The sequence below is a fragment of the Balaenoptera acutorostrata genome, chromosome 11 (assembly GCF_949987535.1).
Source record: "Balaenoptera acutorostrata chromosome 11, mBalAcu1.1, whole genome shotgun sequence".
NCBI lineage: Eukaryota > Metazoa > Chordata > Mammalia > Artiodactyla > Balaenopteridae > Balaenoptera > Balaenoptera acutorostrata.
The window spans coordinates 74,855,369-74,871,971 of record NC_080074.1 but is presented as its reverse complement, the minus strand read 5'-3'; the positions used below and the strand labels follow the sequence as shown (position 1 = coordinate 74,871,971).

The window sequence follows — 16,603 nt, the reverse complement described above, 5'->3', positions numbered from 1 at the left end:
GGTTCTCTGACTCCAAACGCAATTTTTACTCTACTTAGCCTTTAATTTGTTGAAATTTAAAGTTATCCTTGTGAGAAAATTGATTAGCATATTGAAGATACTGACATTGTGATAGATAAAATAAACACTTATTGTGCATAGATGATTTGGAATCTTCTGTTGTCTTGTGTAGAGAGCATACGAAGCAGTGGTTACACTCCCAGGAAAATGAAGGCAGAGAGGTCAACACAATTTGGAAAAGTGGTGACCACCATGGCACATACTTTTGTTTTAATTAAAATTTTTTATTAAGAAAAAACTCACATAATATAAAATTTACTATTTTAACCATTTTAGAGTTTACAATTCAGTGATTTTTATTATATTCAGAGTTGTGCAACCATCACCACTATCCAATTCCAGAAAATTTCCAACACCCAAAATAAACCTCATATCTCCCAATTTCCACCTCTCACCATTTCATGGCAACCACTAAACTACTGCATGTCTCAACAGATTTCTGTATATAAATGCAATCATATAATATGTGGTCTTCTGTTTCTGGCTTCTTTCAATATGATGTTTTCAAGGTTCATCCAAATTTTAGTACTTCATTCTTTTCTATAGCTGTGTAATATTTCATTGTGTGGATATACCATATTTTGTTTATCCATTCATCAGTTGATGGAACAATTGGGTTATTTCTACTTTTTGGCTATTATGAATAATGCTGCTAGAAACATTTGTGTACAAGGTTTTATGTGAATGTTTTAAAAAATTCTTTTGAGTATATGCCTAGGAGTGGAATTGCTGGGTCCCATGGTAGATAACTCTATGTTTAATGCTTTGAAAACTGACAAACTGTTTCATGCATGTCAAACATGTTTCATGTTCTGATATTTAATCTTCAACCAATTGTACTGGTACAGGCATAGTCTTGAATGTCATCAATTTTTCCAGAGCAGTAGTCAGCTGAAGAACTTTGTCATTTTTAATGGGTACCACCAAAAAAGAAGATGTTTTCAAGATAACAGTGCTATCAATCAGCAGAAAGAAAATTCTTTACGCCTTTCTGCAGAAAGAATGATAGGGAATCTTGGCCAATAAAAGCAGCAAATAAATTGTGGGAAGATACAAGTAATGTTCACCAATGTCTAGTTGCCCTCCATTTCAAGGTTTATGGAGGATTATAATTCCCTACCCTCTTGAAGTTAGGAGCAGCCAAGTGACTAGCTGTGGTCATATATTGTGAGTAAGTAATAGTGGTAGGTCACTATTTATCTCTGCGATGAATCCTAAAGCCTTGAGGTAAGAGGTGGCATCATAAAATGTTGGAACTTCCATTAGCCTAGGTTCCTGAGACATGAGCAGAGTCTTTGTTGCTTTAAACCACTAATATTTTGGTGTTTCTCTTTTTGTGTGTGTGTGTTATAAGGTAATGCCTTTCCTAGCCTGACTGCTATAACAGCTGAAATTATTTATGTATCATCCTGGTTATCAGCTACAGTAATATGATTATTGACACGTGATTTTATTGAAGAGTTACAAACTGATCACTATTTTGTTGACAGATACTTTATATTAAGTCACATAGTTTTACCAAAATAATAATAAATAAAAATAATGTAAGAACACAGTTTTGTTTGGGGCTCACCATTACCATTTGAAGACTTTTATATAAGCCTTATTTTATGTATTTGTGATTGTATTTGTATAAACACTGTCCCTAAAAAGCTGTATAACACACTCCTAAGATATGCATTTAACTAATCACACCACCAGATATGAGTTGCTGATTTCTGCATAGTGCTCCTAACACTAGCTCTTCTACTTATTGAGAACTTTCCAATATTTCAAGGTCTAGGTCTCTTGTTAACTTTCACTGTTTGGAGTATAAAAAGTGAAATGTGAATATACAGTATAGTATCTGCATTCTTTGTGAATACATGGTTATATTGACTTTCATATATTTTCTTTAGGTCAACACGAAAAAATACGTTGTTTTAAAATAACAATATTTTTTTTATCCATCTGTGCAAACACTTCTTAAAATTGCCTCTCTTTGGGGGACCCATTTTTGTTTGTTCATTTGCTTTGATAATTCACAATTATATTTTAAGTATTACCCAAGTATCTCCTTATGCAGCAAGAAAGAAACTTGGTGATCAAGCCTGTTTTATATTTTTCATCAAACCCTACAACACCTGGCACTATGTTTAACATACTGGCAAGTGCTTCACACAGAGAAAACAAAATCAAGAGGTAAAATACATTTTGGTTTATTTGGCTTTGCTTATCAGCTCTTCCATGGTTGCTTGGAGGACTTTTTGATTTTCATAGGAAATGATACGTTTGAACGTGAAGGACGAAGTGAGTTTTACTTGGAGAGTGAGAGAAACAATCAGCCCTGAAGCCCCAGAATGATGCTTGATTTGGAAGCTGCACTGCTTCATGGAGATGAAATGAGGTGCCCTGGACGTCATCTCTCTGGACATGATTATGTCCTTTGATGCCTGCAACTCTAGTGTGATCATGTGCTCTTTCAAACTAGAACCTGCCTCACTGACAGCATTTTACAAAATAAAAATAATTCAAAGTAGATGAAACCAATAGGAACCAGTAAAGTGATGTCAGGGGTTGGGTCAAAATACTAATACCAGCACACAGTGATTCTTCCTCTCTAAGGAAAATATTCAGATTCACACATATCATACATCTCTCCATAACTAAAGAAGGAAGATAAGAAGAGAACAGCTTTCAGAGTATTTTTTTTTTTTCTCATCTGAGTGTATAGGTACAGTCTAATTTGCCCAAAAGGTATTTCTTTGTGAGTGCAACTCATCTCTTTGTTTCTTTTCTTAAATTACTTTCTCCATATTTATCTATCTGTGTAACAGAGGCCTAAAAAACAACACTCACCACAAACCAACTAAACAAAATAAAAACTACAATTAAACTTGCATCAGATACTCAAATTCAAAACTATGTGGTTAAGGCCACTCTGCTCTAAGGAAACCAAAGGTAGTGAATCATTTAAAACACTTAAGAATGATTTCACTTTATGTTAAGCACTTGCTTTTATAGCAAAGATGTTCTATGATGATACTGCTAACAGCAGAAAAAGAATTTTCTGAGCAGAGTAAATACATGTAAATGAAAATAAATGAACGAAATAAAAATAAATCTTCTTTAAGTCCCAAATGGACTACCACTCACAAAAATGGTTTCTTAGAGAAAGAATCTCAATTACACTGAATGAGTGAAAATACACCAACATAGGTATTTTTAGACCTACTGGCTTTTGATCATCAGGAATTACTGTCCACTTCCCAAAGAGTGTGCAACACCTGTCAGTAGAAGCATCCTGCTGCTTAACTGGTAAATTTCAGAATGATAAGTGTAGTGCTAGCTGGGCTTTTACTTCAAGCTAGTTTTACTGTCTGCTAAGCCATATGATCTTCTAAACTTCTTCACTCAACTTATTTAAGCCTCGGTGTCATTGGTAACATGGGGGAAATAATACCATCTACCTCCGTTTTGCTGAAGGATAAAAGAGAGAATCCATGTAAGCCTTAGCACAGCAGTTGGCACATCGTGACTATACGATAAATGGTAGCTGACGTGATTACTCCTTTTGAATAGACGAGCAAACCACACAACAAAGAGCAGCTATTTCACTGGTTTCCAAGGCCAAACGAAATGCAATAAATGAAGAGACTGTAATGATTCTTCCTCCCTTGCAAAGCTGGAGGTACATTATCTAATGTGGCCATATTTCTTGCCACCTGCAAAGCTGACCTTAGACTTCCAGTCACTATAAAGAGAACGAAACCAAAAAAAGTAAGTAGCTAGAGCCCTATTTAATCAGTTAATTCATCCTTCCTGCTGTCAAGCAGAACCACCTATTCATGTCCCATAAAGTTAACTCCAGTACTGTTGTGTCAAAGATTGTTAGTGTTCTATCCCTAGATTCCTTCTTTGCTTCCTCCTTTGTAAGAGAATTCTGATTCTTAACTGGGAACACTGTGCCCATTGTCCCTTCCTCTCCCAACCACTGAAGAAAAGAATACATTTCCCACTTTCCATTAAAACTAGATATGACCAGGGGACTAATTCTGACTTGTGAGAAGTATTGTGTGGGATTTCAGGAAGGCTTCAATTCAAAGGGAGCTGATTCAGCCAGGAAGCATTGCTCCTTCTACATTTTGTCCTTCTGGCCTGTGTCACAGACATGACTGTGGTGCTCCTGCAGCCATCCTGGACCTTCCTCATGAACTTGTGAAGAATACTTATATGGGTACAGCAAAAAGACAGGTGCCTGGATCCCAGATGACACTAGGTATAGCACAATGATTCCAAAATCCCTGCCTTTGAATTTATCTTACATGAGCAAGAAAGAAACTCCTTTCTTGTTTAAGAGTTATTTTGGGTTCTTTTGTTATCCACAGCCAAACACAATTCCTCACTGATAGAAAAATACTTATTCAAATGCTTAAAACATATTTTTGCTAATTTCTATATATATATTCTGAAATATCAGCTTCTACCCAAGTCGCAACATCTCTGAAGATATGAGACTTGAGTATGGGTTCAAAATGTAAATAAAAGCCATTCTAAGACATTGCCAACTCCTGACAAGGGGCTATATCTCATGTTTTGTTTTCTTAACAGCTGGCACAACACTTGGTAAATGGTCAGTAATGGAGGCCAAATGAAAGAATAAAAAGTGGGGAAAAAAATCCCTAATAGTGTCTCTGTGTACCTATAATTGCATATTTGTAATTCTGGATCTTCTCAGTGATGCAGTCGATGTCTAGTGGTGAATGGGGCATTTACCAAGCATGCTGGTTCCTTCAAGTTACTTGGACACCAAGAAAGGTGACCTAAAAGTCTCTAAGAGTTAATGCTTCACCCAGTTAATTGCACTCACCCCAGAATGGCTGAGCCTTCATGGCTGGCCTCTTATCTGTGAGACTCCAGCTTGGTGACAATGAGGGCAGTGAGTGCTCTAGCTTGTCACGGTTATTTTGCTTTGTGATTCTGTTTTTTGAGGTGCTTAGGACTGCATCTATCTTACTTCAGCACCTTTCTGAGATGGTAAATTATTCCTCTGTAACTCTTCCTTATAGGGTAATGGAGCAATTAAGCTTCTTTTTTAGTGCTACAATTTCTGTTGCTCCGATTTCTCTCTGACAGAATAATTACCATGTGTGTCCCTCTTGGAGTCTCAAAGATTCATATTTATTTGAGTTTCATTTATGTGTAAATTTCTTAGCTTTTTCTACTGTATGTTCAATTTGTTGCCTTTATTTTTTAATACTTTAATCCTCAAAGATCTTGTAGACCCTAACTTTCAGAATTATATGGCCATTCCCCTCTTTTCTTTCCTGGTTAGATTGCAAAGCTCTGTTTACTTTTTTTTTTTTTTTTTAATTCTCTCAGAGGGGTATTTATCTTCTGTTTTGTTATTAATATATAAATATATAGTTAATATAACAGTAATATATATAAATTTATTTTAGACCTGCAGTTTAAAATCTATAGATTCTTGTGTCTTTCCACATCTTCCTTGATAACTCAATTCAAATTGAGTTTATCAGGACAAAATAGACAAGTGCTGAAAGCTCAGTGCAAGAATCCAATCAAACAGCAATGAAGCATTATCAGTGTTATCACCAGGCCTGAGGAGCGGTTTAGAGTACTGCAACGGACTTGTTTGAAAACCTTGAATTAGCTGAGGTAGGCATAAGACCGATGGAAAAATTTCTTATTGAATTTCAGATCAGTTTATGTAATTATTACAGTTACAGAGGAAAAATACATGTCAACACCATAGTCATGCACACATCAGTCTCAATACTTGGCTAAATCAGTAAACAAATACATTATATAAGACATGATTTTAGCTGCTAGGTATATAAAGAAGAAAGCAGAGAGGAAAAAAAACAAGAAAAAAAAAACAGGAAACATAATTCCTCCTTTCAAGTTACAAATTTCCATTTGGAAAGACAAGCCACAAAAACTGGGCAGTTAAGTAACATTAACATTAACTTGTAAATAATAAGTCATTCCAGTCACCAAGACCTGACAAGAGCCCATCCCTTCACTTCAGGTCTCAATTTAGACCCAAAGGTTTGCTCTTCTGCCATCTCCACTTTGCTGCCAGAGTGGCCTCTGTAAAACACATATCTGATAATAATATTCTTAATAGCTTCACATAATGTTTTTTTAAATGAGAGAGTCCAAAATCTTATTACCTTTATACATGACTTTTTTTTTTCCACAGAAAATGTCTTAAATGAATTTTTTTTCTTTTTAAATCTTTATTGGAGTATAATTGCCTTACAATGGTGTGTTAGTTTCTGCTTTATAACAAAGTGAATCAGCTCTACATATACATACATCCCCATATCTCCTCCCTCTTGTGTCTCCCTCCCACCCTCCCTATCCCACCCCTCTAGGTGGTCACAAAGCACCGAGCTGATCTCCCTGTTCTATGTGGCTGCTTCCCACTAGCTATTGGTTTTACATTTGGTAGTGTATATATGTCCATGCCACTCTCTCATTTTGCCCCAGCTTACCCTTCCCCCTCCCCGTGTCCTCAAGTCCATTCTCTAGTAGGTCTGCTTCTTTATTCCCGTCCTGCCCCTAGATTCTTCATGACCATTTTTTTTTTTTTTAGATTCCATATATATGTGTTAGCATACAGTATTTGTTTTTCTCTTTCTGACTTACTTCACTCTGTATGACAGACTCTAGGTCCATCCACTTCATTACAAATAACTCAATTTCGTTTCTTTTTATGGCTGAGTAATATTCCATTGTATATATGTGCCACATCTTCTTTATCCATTCATCTGTCGATGGACAATTAGGTTGCTTCCGTGTCCTGGCTATTGTAAATAGAGCTGTAATGAACATTGTGGTACATGACTCTTTTTGAATTATGGTTTTCTCAGGGTATATGCCCAGTAGTGGGATTGCTGGGTCATATGGTAGTTCTTTTTTTAGTTTTTTAAGGAACCTCCATACTGTTCTCCATAGTGGCTGTATCAATTTACACTCCCACCAACAGTGCAAGAGCGTTCCCTTTTCTCCACACCCTCTCCAGCATTTATTGTTTGTAGATTTTTTTACACATGACTTCTTATAATTTAAATTCCCAACAGTCTCTTCAGGTTTTATTTCTTGTCATTTCCTACTTCTGTTTAGAGATCACCACATGTCTCCTGAATGGAATTATAGGCAGCATCTCATTTCTGAAAATTTGTCTGAAATTCAGCATCTGAAAGTAGGAGAGGTATCTGCTACAGAAGAATTACCACAGAGCCTTCCCTGGGAAGTGTCTCCTTTCCAGGCCTCTGCCTCTCTGCCACAGGGCTGGGAAAGATGGTTGGAAAGCTCCTGCTCTTTGAACTTCTGAACTAGCCTGTGACAGACACCTGGAGCAGGTGTTGTCAAGGCTGCTGGGGGTGGGGAGTGGGGGGTCTCTATCCTCACTATCCTCCGCAGCCTCAGCAGCAGAGACCACCATGGGGGCAAGGCCTTGGCTGTTCTCCTCTACAAACCCAGGTGACCCTGGTAAAGCTCGCCACATGCCTAACTGTCTAATAGAGGCAGGGGATGGGAGGGTGATTGGGCCAGGCCCTGGGAACTGATGCTCACTGGTGACGCTGACCCTGACTGGCAAGTGAGCCCCTCTGCTTGGAAAAGAAAGGGAAAGGGACAGGAGACAGTTGTAGATCCTCTGAGTTGGGCTGATGCAGCTCTGCTAAGCTCAGCATAAACACTTTTGAGAACCTTCAGGACCCCCTTACACGGCTTAGCCTTTTCTCTTACTCTCAGTGCTCCCATACCAGAAATTAAAATTACTGTTCCACAGAACATCTCCAAAAAATTAGGCATATAAGGCACATAGTTCAATGAAATGGAAAATATGAATTTTGTGAAATCGAGTATCTGAAACTAGAGAATATCCTGTACTTGTAGTTTCTAGAAAATATTAAGCTTTCTCCTGTTTCTGTACACACGCTATTTCCTCTGTCTGGGATGCTGTCTTCCTCTGCTTATTCCATCTAACTCCAACCAGTTCCTCACTGCCCAGCTTTGGGAAGCCTTCTATAATAAGGAGTAATTACTTTAAAACATAATTAGATGAATGGCTCTTTAAAATACTGAGTTCCTCTACTGCAGTGATATATATTTCAACAATCTAGGGATTAAGTAAAATAAGGTGGCCTATAGACATTAGTAGAATAGATATTAAAAAAGTACAACACTCTAACTCCTCTTGTAATTCTTCTGTAGTTGAACTGAAAATGGCATTCTCAGTTTGCATAAGAATGTAAGACCACTTTGGTACACACATTTGCAAGATGAAAAGCAGTAATATTAAATTTAGCCTGTTTAGATTTCTGAAGTTTATTTTTATAATTTATAGCAAGCCATCACACACATACATTATACACTTATATAATATGAAAGATGAAAATAAAGTTAACAAATAGTTATAACTGTGTAAACATTAGTACGTGTTAACTGCCAAGAATTTATACGTTCATTTACTAGTGGTTTTTCTATAATACAACATACAATTGTATAGCATATATGAGTAAGGATAATATACTTTCTTGCTGAATTTGATTACACAGGCCAAGATTTGAGGGATTTATTGTTTTGAGGGATAAATTACTATCTTAAATTTCAAATATTTATTATTTTACACTAAAATTCTGTGAAGATATCTAACTGACATAGTCACAAATCAATTTCACAATGATAAATTTAAAAATCAGGAAGAACTAAGTATTTAGGTCCCACAAAGTTAAACATTTATATAAATACTAATCAATTTAAATAAAATAAAGATTTCCTTTGCTTTCAAAATGAATGAACTAGAAAATGCTAATAAGTTCTCTCAATGAAATAATTTTTATTCCTGATTTGATAAGACTAATCAGCATGCATTTATCATATAAAAATCAAAATCAAACAAAAGAAAGGGGAATAAGAAGCTTAAAAAATTAAATTCTGACCCTCATCTGGGCTACTGGCAATGACTTTATGATTCATTGATAACTATAAAAATGAGCAGTACATTTTTAACCTCTGTGAAGGGTGGAAACTTTATTATCTACCAGCAAGTTGGTTGTAATGTACAACATCATTTCAAAAAATTTTGTTCTATGATGAAATTAGCATAGAATTTACATAATGATCAATGTTAATTGCCAAGGAGTAACAGGTTTCCACAAAAACTGGTAACTATGCAATTTAGATGCACATGGAGAAAAATGCCAGTTACTCTAGATGTATCAAGTGAAAAGCAGGGGAATAAAGGACTGATTTGTGTTATCAGCTACTTAATAATATGGCATGCTCAAGATATGCTGAGCTTTGAGTATCAATCAGTATAAATTAAGTACCCCTACACAGTTTAAAATAAATTTTCAAAGTTTACCTTCCAAAAATGATAGAATCATCTATTTCACTGTCAAGAACACTGTCACAGGACTGGATAATGTATTCCTTTTTAAAATATAGGACAAAATAGGGATGATATTCTAGAGTGGATTGACTTGAAATGTGAACAAAATTCCAGGTTGATTTTATTTACTCATTGTAATGATCAGAGCTCTAGAATGAGAATAAAAGTCCTTGAGTTTAGGAGATACACGTTTTCCCCTTTACCTCTTTGTGTTACTTCAGATCTAAATGGATAAGTTCAGAAGAGCTTTTCTCAAAAGTCTTTTGAGTTCAAGAGGGAGTAAAAATGATATTTCAAATAAAAGTATAAGTGACAGCAAATACTGTTCTTATTATGGGACTGCTGTACTTAACTGGAAAGCAAGGGAAAGGCTCTCCTGATTTATATCTTTGAAATTGTGTTCTAAGAAGTAAGCTACAGTGAGATTTCAGAGTCCCAGACTCCTGTTACATAAGTACTATCCTAACCACATGTAAAGCATCTGTTCTTGTATGTCATTCATCCAATCATCCAGCCCTGTTACGCCCCTCCAAAATATCTCTTGAGTCTCTACTGCCACTGTCAAGGCTGCATTATTTTCTTACCTAGGCTACTGATTTCTTTTATCTGATCTCCTTTCACTGCCCTTTGTCCTGCTCTAATCAACTCTCCTAAGCAGCCAGAGTGATCTTTTAGAAACACAAATCTGATTAAATCATTCTTATCTTATCATTCTTTAAAGGTTTCTCAGTATTCTGATGCTGTCTAAAATTCTCATGGTTTATGAGGGTCCCAGTGTGGTCTGTCACTGGCCTGCCATCCAGTCTATCTTTGTGCTGTTCTCTTGCTCATGCTTAGGGCCTGTACACAGGATGTCCCCTCTTCCTGGAATGCTCTTCCCCCACTCTTTGCAAACCTAAAATAAAAAGCTTTCTTTTTTGTCTTTAAGGCTTCCCAAAAAGCACTTCTTGACTGTGGAAAATAAGGTTTGAGTAGGGGATCTTGCCACTGTGGGGGCCTGGCAGGTCCTCAGTCAAAAGCCCAGGCATCAAGATAAAAAGGTCATGAGGAACTCAATGAATATGTCCCATAAGTGGTCAACTTCCACCATCCTCCTATCCAGATGTCAAATTCGGTACTGGGTATTTAAGTGCTAGCAAAAGACATGTACAATTATTTGGAGATAAAGGTACATGATAAGGTTATGTGGGCTTTTTGTTTCAAATCTCATTTTCCCTTTCAACTAATTTAATTACATCTATCTTTATCTTAAGTCTGTGGATATTATTCAACAGATATAGCATATTTTCTTCCGTAGTTTTATTAATATTAACCTCAAGGCCTATTAGCTTGTACCATCAGGCCAAAAAAAATTAAAATATGTTATTTTTAAAGGAAATCAGTAAGTTTTAGAAAACAAAATTCAACAAAAGTAAAAGTCTCATTCACAGTATAACACTATATTCATTGTCAAGTTGCTAAGAATTATTAGAAACAAACACATTATCAGTCAGCAGGATGCCAAATACTGAAAAAAAGGGGGGGTAATAGGGTTTCTGCACATTTCTAAGGTCAGATAAGAGTTTTATGATTGAATCTAACAGTCTCATAGTGCTAATGCCAATGACATGTGCTCAATCACACAAGGTTGGCAAAAGGAGAAGAAAAGTGTAGTGAATGCAAAATTATTTTTTATTGTAAATGAACTTTGACGAGACTAACTATAATTAGTTAGGCATATACAGTTTCTCAAAACTAGTGTCACCACCATAGGGAGGTCTATAGATGAAGGAACGGTTTGTCAACCTGGATATTTGGAAACTTCATTTAGAGAGGGAAATATGAAAATATTACTCTATAGAAAAAGAGCCACATTGATTATTTTTGTACTCTTGGTTTAATAATGTTCAAGAAGAAAAAAAAAGGAAAGAAAGAAAGCTGGCAGTTACGCAGTTAAAAAATACTGAAGCGGGCTTCCCTGGTGGTGCAGTGGTTAAGAATCCACCTGCCAATGCAGGGGCCACGGGTTTGAGCCCTGGTCCAGGAAGAACCCACATGCCACGGAGCAACTAAGCCCGTGCGTCACGACTACTGAGCCTGTGCTCTAGAGCCCGCAAGCCACAACTACTGAAGCCCGTGTGCCTAGAGCCCATGCTCGGCAACAAGAGAAGCCACTGCAATGAGAAGCCCGCGCATCACAACGAAGAGTAGCCCATGCTCGCTGCAAGTAGAGAATGCCCGTGCACAGCAATGAAGACCCAACACAGCCGAAAATAAATAAATAAAATAAATAAATTTAAAAAAATACTGAAGCGTATGGCAGTGGTTCTTAATTAAACATGTACTGGAATCACCTATTCTCCACTGTCCTGGTGAGGCAGATCTGTGGGAGTGAGGGACGGGCAGCTTTAAGTGCCTCCTCAGATGGTTCTAGGTAAGACTCTCAAATGAAAAATATTAATAGCAAAAAGAGCAGTGAATTAGAGGCAGAGTCCCTCTAGTCAATTTCTCTTTCAATTACCCCAACTCATTTCCATGATATATTCTACCTGGTTGCTCATAGTTAATCAATTACTTATTTTTAATTCCTGTTGATTTTTCTCTCTTAGATATATCTAGAATCTGTCTACCTATTTATCTTGAGTATCACCTTCATAGTCCAGGCAGTTATCAATCGCTCTCATAGACAATTCTAATAATCAGTCTGCCTATATCAACATGTGCTCTCTGTGCCCCAGAGAGAAAGTTTAGAATAGAAAATCTGGTCAAGTCACGACTTAAAACTGCTTAAAATTAAAACACTACTTAATACTGCTTAAAACTCCTCTTCTTCAAAAGATGGGAAATATTTCTACCCATCATCACAATCTCATCTCTTATAATAGGTTTATGGATGATAACAATGGCTATAGTATTTATTGAGTGCTTATTATGTGCTGAGCACTGTTTTAGGTGCTTTCCGTATATTAATTCATCCTTACTACAATCCTATGAATAGGTGTTCCAAAATATTTTTTAAATGCATGCATGCATGAATGAATGAATTAGTGGCAATGTGATGAAAGCCCTAGGACAAGAGTACCTTGCAATTCTACAGCTGTATACTTTAAGACATATGTTTACTTTGAAGGGTTTGAATATAATGAGATCATACTTACAAATAATAAAAAGTCAAAAGATTCGAGGGAAGTGTTACATAGGAAATGTTTAAATCCTCAAAGCTTGGATAGCTCTCATAAGAAAATATGTTTATTAGTAATTTGAGAGCATGGAGCTTAAGGCTGTATTAGGAGTATGCATGTGTATTCTTATACGGATATATGATTCAGATGATACCCCCACTAGAGTTATTTCTCCTAGCCTTAGTTGGCACCCTGTGGCTGTACACAGTTTTAGCTGCAAGAAAGTGGATCTGAAAGATGTTCTTTAATACATTTGGTTCACAAAATCTAACCAGGACTTGGAACAAAATATCATCAATTAAAAAATTAAAAATTCTAAAAAGGGTAAGTTCTTATTAGAAATTATTTAGGGTAGTCAATGTCTTGGGTCCAAAGTCATTAGTGAGCCCCAACCTACAATACTTTTGGTTCTAACCTACCTGGTGATGCCACACAATCAATATTTATTGAATTAAAATAAAGAACAACCATTTTTCCTGAACCATTCACTTTCTTAAATCTTCTACTCTAGTCAGAATGCATTACATACTAGTCACTGTAGAATATAGATTTCTACAAGTGGAGGTGCTGAATCGAGGGGTCTATGTATTTAAGTTTTATTAGGCGAAAGTATATTAATTTCCAAAATGGAGAAAAATTTACACTCCCACCAATAGTATACAATGTTCTTAAGATACGGGGAGGGGGAAGGGTAAGCTGGGACAAAGTGAGAGAGTGGCATGGACATATATACACTACCAAATGTAAAATAGATAGCTAGTGGGAAGCAGCCGCATAGCACAGGGAGATCAGCTCGGTGTTTTGTGACCACCTAGAGGGGTGGGATAGGGAGGGTGGAGGTGAGGGAGACGCAAGAGGGAGGAGATATGGGGATATATGTATATGTATAGCTGATTCACTTTGTTATAAAGCAGAAACTAACACACCATTGTAAAGCAATTATACTCCAATAAAGATGTTAAACAAAAAAAAAGATCGGGCTTCCCGGTGGCGCAGCGGTTAAGAATCCACCTGCCAATGCAGGGGACACGGGTTCGAGCCCTGGTCCGGGAAGATCCCACATGCTGCAGAGCAACTAAGCCCGGGCGCTACAACTACTGAGCCTGTGCTCTAGGGCCCGCAAGCCACAGCTACTGAGCCCATGCACAACTACTGAAGCCTGTGCACCTAGAGCCCGTGCTCCACAACAAGAGAAGCCACCGCAATGAGAAGCCCGTCGACACAACTAGAGAAAGCCCACGCACAGCAATGAAGACCCAATGCAGCCAAAAATAAATAAATAAAATAAAAAAAAAGATATATACTAAACCATCTCTCCTTTGTTACAAAGCAGAAACTAACACACCATTGTAAAGCAATTATACTCCAATAAAGATGTTAAAAAAAAAAAAAGATAGATACTAAACCATCTCTCCCTTTAAATCTGTTTTCTTTTTTCAATTTTCCTATATGGATCATTCCAAGAGGAAAACATACCACCTATACTTACAGCATGAACATTACTCATCCTAAGGTTAGGCAAACATAACTGTTTCATGTTTATCTCCTTTTTAATTTTAATTTTTCTTCCAGTCTTATTGAGATATAAATGACATAAAGCATTTAAGTTTAAGGTTTAGTTTAAGCATTAGTTTAAGGTTTACAGTATAATGATTTGACTTATATACATCATGAAATGAGTATCAGAGTAAGTTTAGTGAACATCCATCATCTCGTATAGATACAAAATTAAAGAAATAAAATAAATCTTTTTCTTGTGATGAGAACTCAGGATTTACCCTCTTAACAACTTTCATATATGTTGTATATTGTATGTTTCATGTTTATTGTAAAGAGATGAGAAATGTGTATAGGTAGTTTTAACAACAACAAAATCAGTAAGGGAACTGTAGATATATTTTATAAAATCACTCAGACTATAAATACATGTTAGCAAATTCTCACAAAGCCTAATATGTTACTCTGAAAGAAAGCACAAAAGAAATAAGTGTTTTGCATACTCAGTGACTCCCAGAGGACATCTAAAATTTGGTTCTGTTTTCAAAAATTGCTGCCCATTTTTGTGATAAGAATAAAATTAGGTTGTACCACTTCTCTCACTCCACTACAACTTTATATTATATTGGTAGGTGATAGTATCTTATTGTCACTTACCTATATTGGTAGGTAGATGATAATAACTTAGATGGATCAGGAGGATTAATAGATTGATGACCATAAATTGCTGTGCAGTGAACTATACTATGGCAATAAATATTTTTATTTAAATTTTAAAAGTCGATGTCAGGAAAACGATTTCATTATGTAAATCATTAAAAAGTTAGTTATTCCTTTCCTATATCAGAACTTCATAAAATTTTTTTCATATTCTCTGGCTGACTTTCTGCCTTTAGTTGACCTGACAGTGTATCAATCTTATTCTGAATCTAAATTGCTGTATCTAAATCATACATCAGATCTAGAGGGTATTCTAAGTTGTTCAAACAATAGTAATTTTTTAATAATTTGTTAGAGGTAACTGTGTTAAAAACCATTTAACTTAAAATATCTGTCAAGAAAAACAAAATTAGAGCATGCAGAATTCTAGCAATGGTCTGTCATCTTTCTAGCAGTTGAGGTGAGATGTCCAAAGAAAGTAAAGATCACTACATCCAGAAATAGTCTACACTAAGGGTAACTTCTTTTAAGACACCTTTCAATCTCCTTTAGAACATAAAGACTGTTAAAAAAAAAAAAAGTAAAGCGATAAACATATAAACTATTCATTTCCAAAGGCAAGTGGATATCACAAATTGCAACCAGAAAGACATAATAATATATGTCTTACTCATTGTTGTAATGAGAAGGCACCATAAATTCTGTTCAATGAGAAGCTCCTAGTGATTCCAAGTGGAATTTAGTATATCAGTGTAATGTTTTGTAATTTCACATAGGAGTATCTGACTTAATAAATCATTTACCCATTGATTTGAGACTTAGGTCTGGTTAGTTGTAGCTGAAGGAATATCATTTTTTGTTTTTAAAGCTATTCTATCCATATATTTTAAAGGGGTCATTAGCCTTTCCAGCCACTAAACTGAAGTAAAAAACTTTGAAACTCTCCTGACAAATTTATTAATTGATCTGTTCAATCATTCAATCTTTAATTAATTCACTTGCTCATTCTTCAGTCCATCTGTCAGCCCATGTATGCATCCATCCATTTCTCCATCTATCAATTTATCACGTAGGGTATAAACTGTTAAATTTAATGAGCTCTTAAACCTGCAGCTGACCATTAAAACACTCTCTTCTACCAACTCTTTCCACTGCAAGAAACCTAGTAGTCAGAGGAAACATTATTTTCTGCTTAAATGAATGAGGCGATACCTGTGGAACACAGTGAAGATTAATTGCTAGAATATCCAGATGATAAACAACTGTATCAGACCTGTACATCATGGAAAAGTTTAATTACCGATGAAAGTTCTTTATTTCATCTAGAATGTAGATGTCACCGAGTCATATACGATATAAAATAGTTTCACAGTATTCCTGCTTAGATTCTGTATCAATATATATACTTTCAACTTCCAGAGAAACATCACCAAAATTGTGTCTAATAACTCACTTTTCCTTAAGCATGCATTTACACATGCTGTTCTTTGTATATGCTCTTCCTCCTCCTGGTGGTCCCTCCCTAACACCTTTCCCATTTTCTTCCTTTCCACCATTAAGTCTGGGTACCCAGCAAGCTCCTACTCACCTTTCCTATTTTAGGAAAGTTATAAGCAAAACAAAAAAGTTACCACAGTTAGGTTAAGGAAAGGGACCATTATAAAATCTCACCTGTATCTTGTGCAAGAAGTGTTCTGATCTAAAGGAGCTATTGGATTAAAAGTGATGGGTGGAGAAACCTGGGCTGATAGCAGAAATCCCAAAGCAAGAATAATGAGTGCTACGGTGGTACCTAAAAAAAAAAAAAAAAAAAAAAAAA

At 36.0% G+C, this 16,603-nt stretch overlaps 1 protein-coding gene across 2 annotated transcripts in view; it reads right to left on the bottom strand.

Moving 5' to 3' along the window:
• The window catches only part of SLC2A13 (solute carrier family 2 member 13), a 454,917-nt gene that overhangs the window by 106,003 nt on the left and 332,311 nt on the right, over positions 1 to 16,603 (bottom strand). For both annotated transcript variants that reach the window (XM_057557296.1, XM_057557295.1), the window contains exon 6: positions 16,456 to 16,576. In XM_057557296.1, coding sequence (XP_057413279.1) covers positions 16,456 to 16,576 — 121 coding nt within the window. The remainder of the gene's footprint in view (positions 1 to 16,455; positions 16,577 to 16,603) is intronic.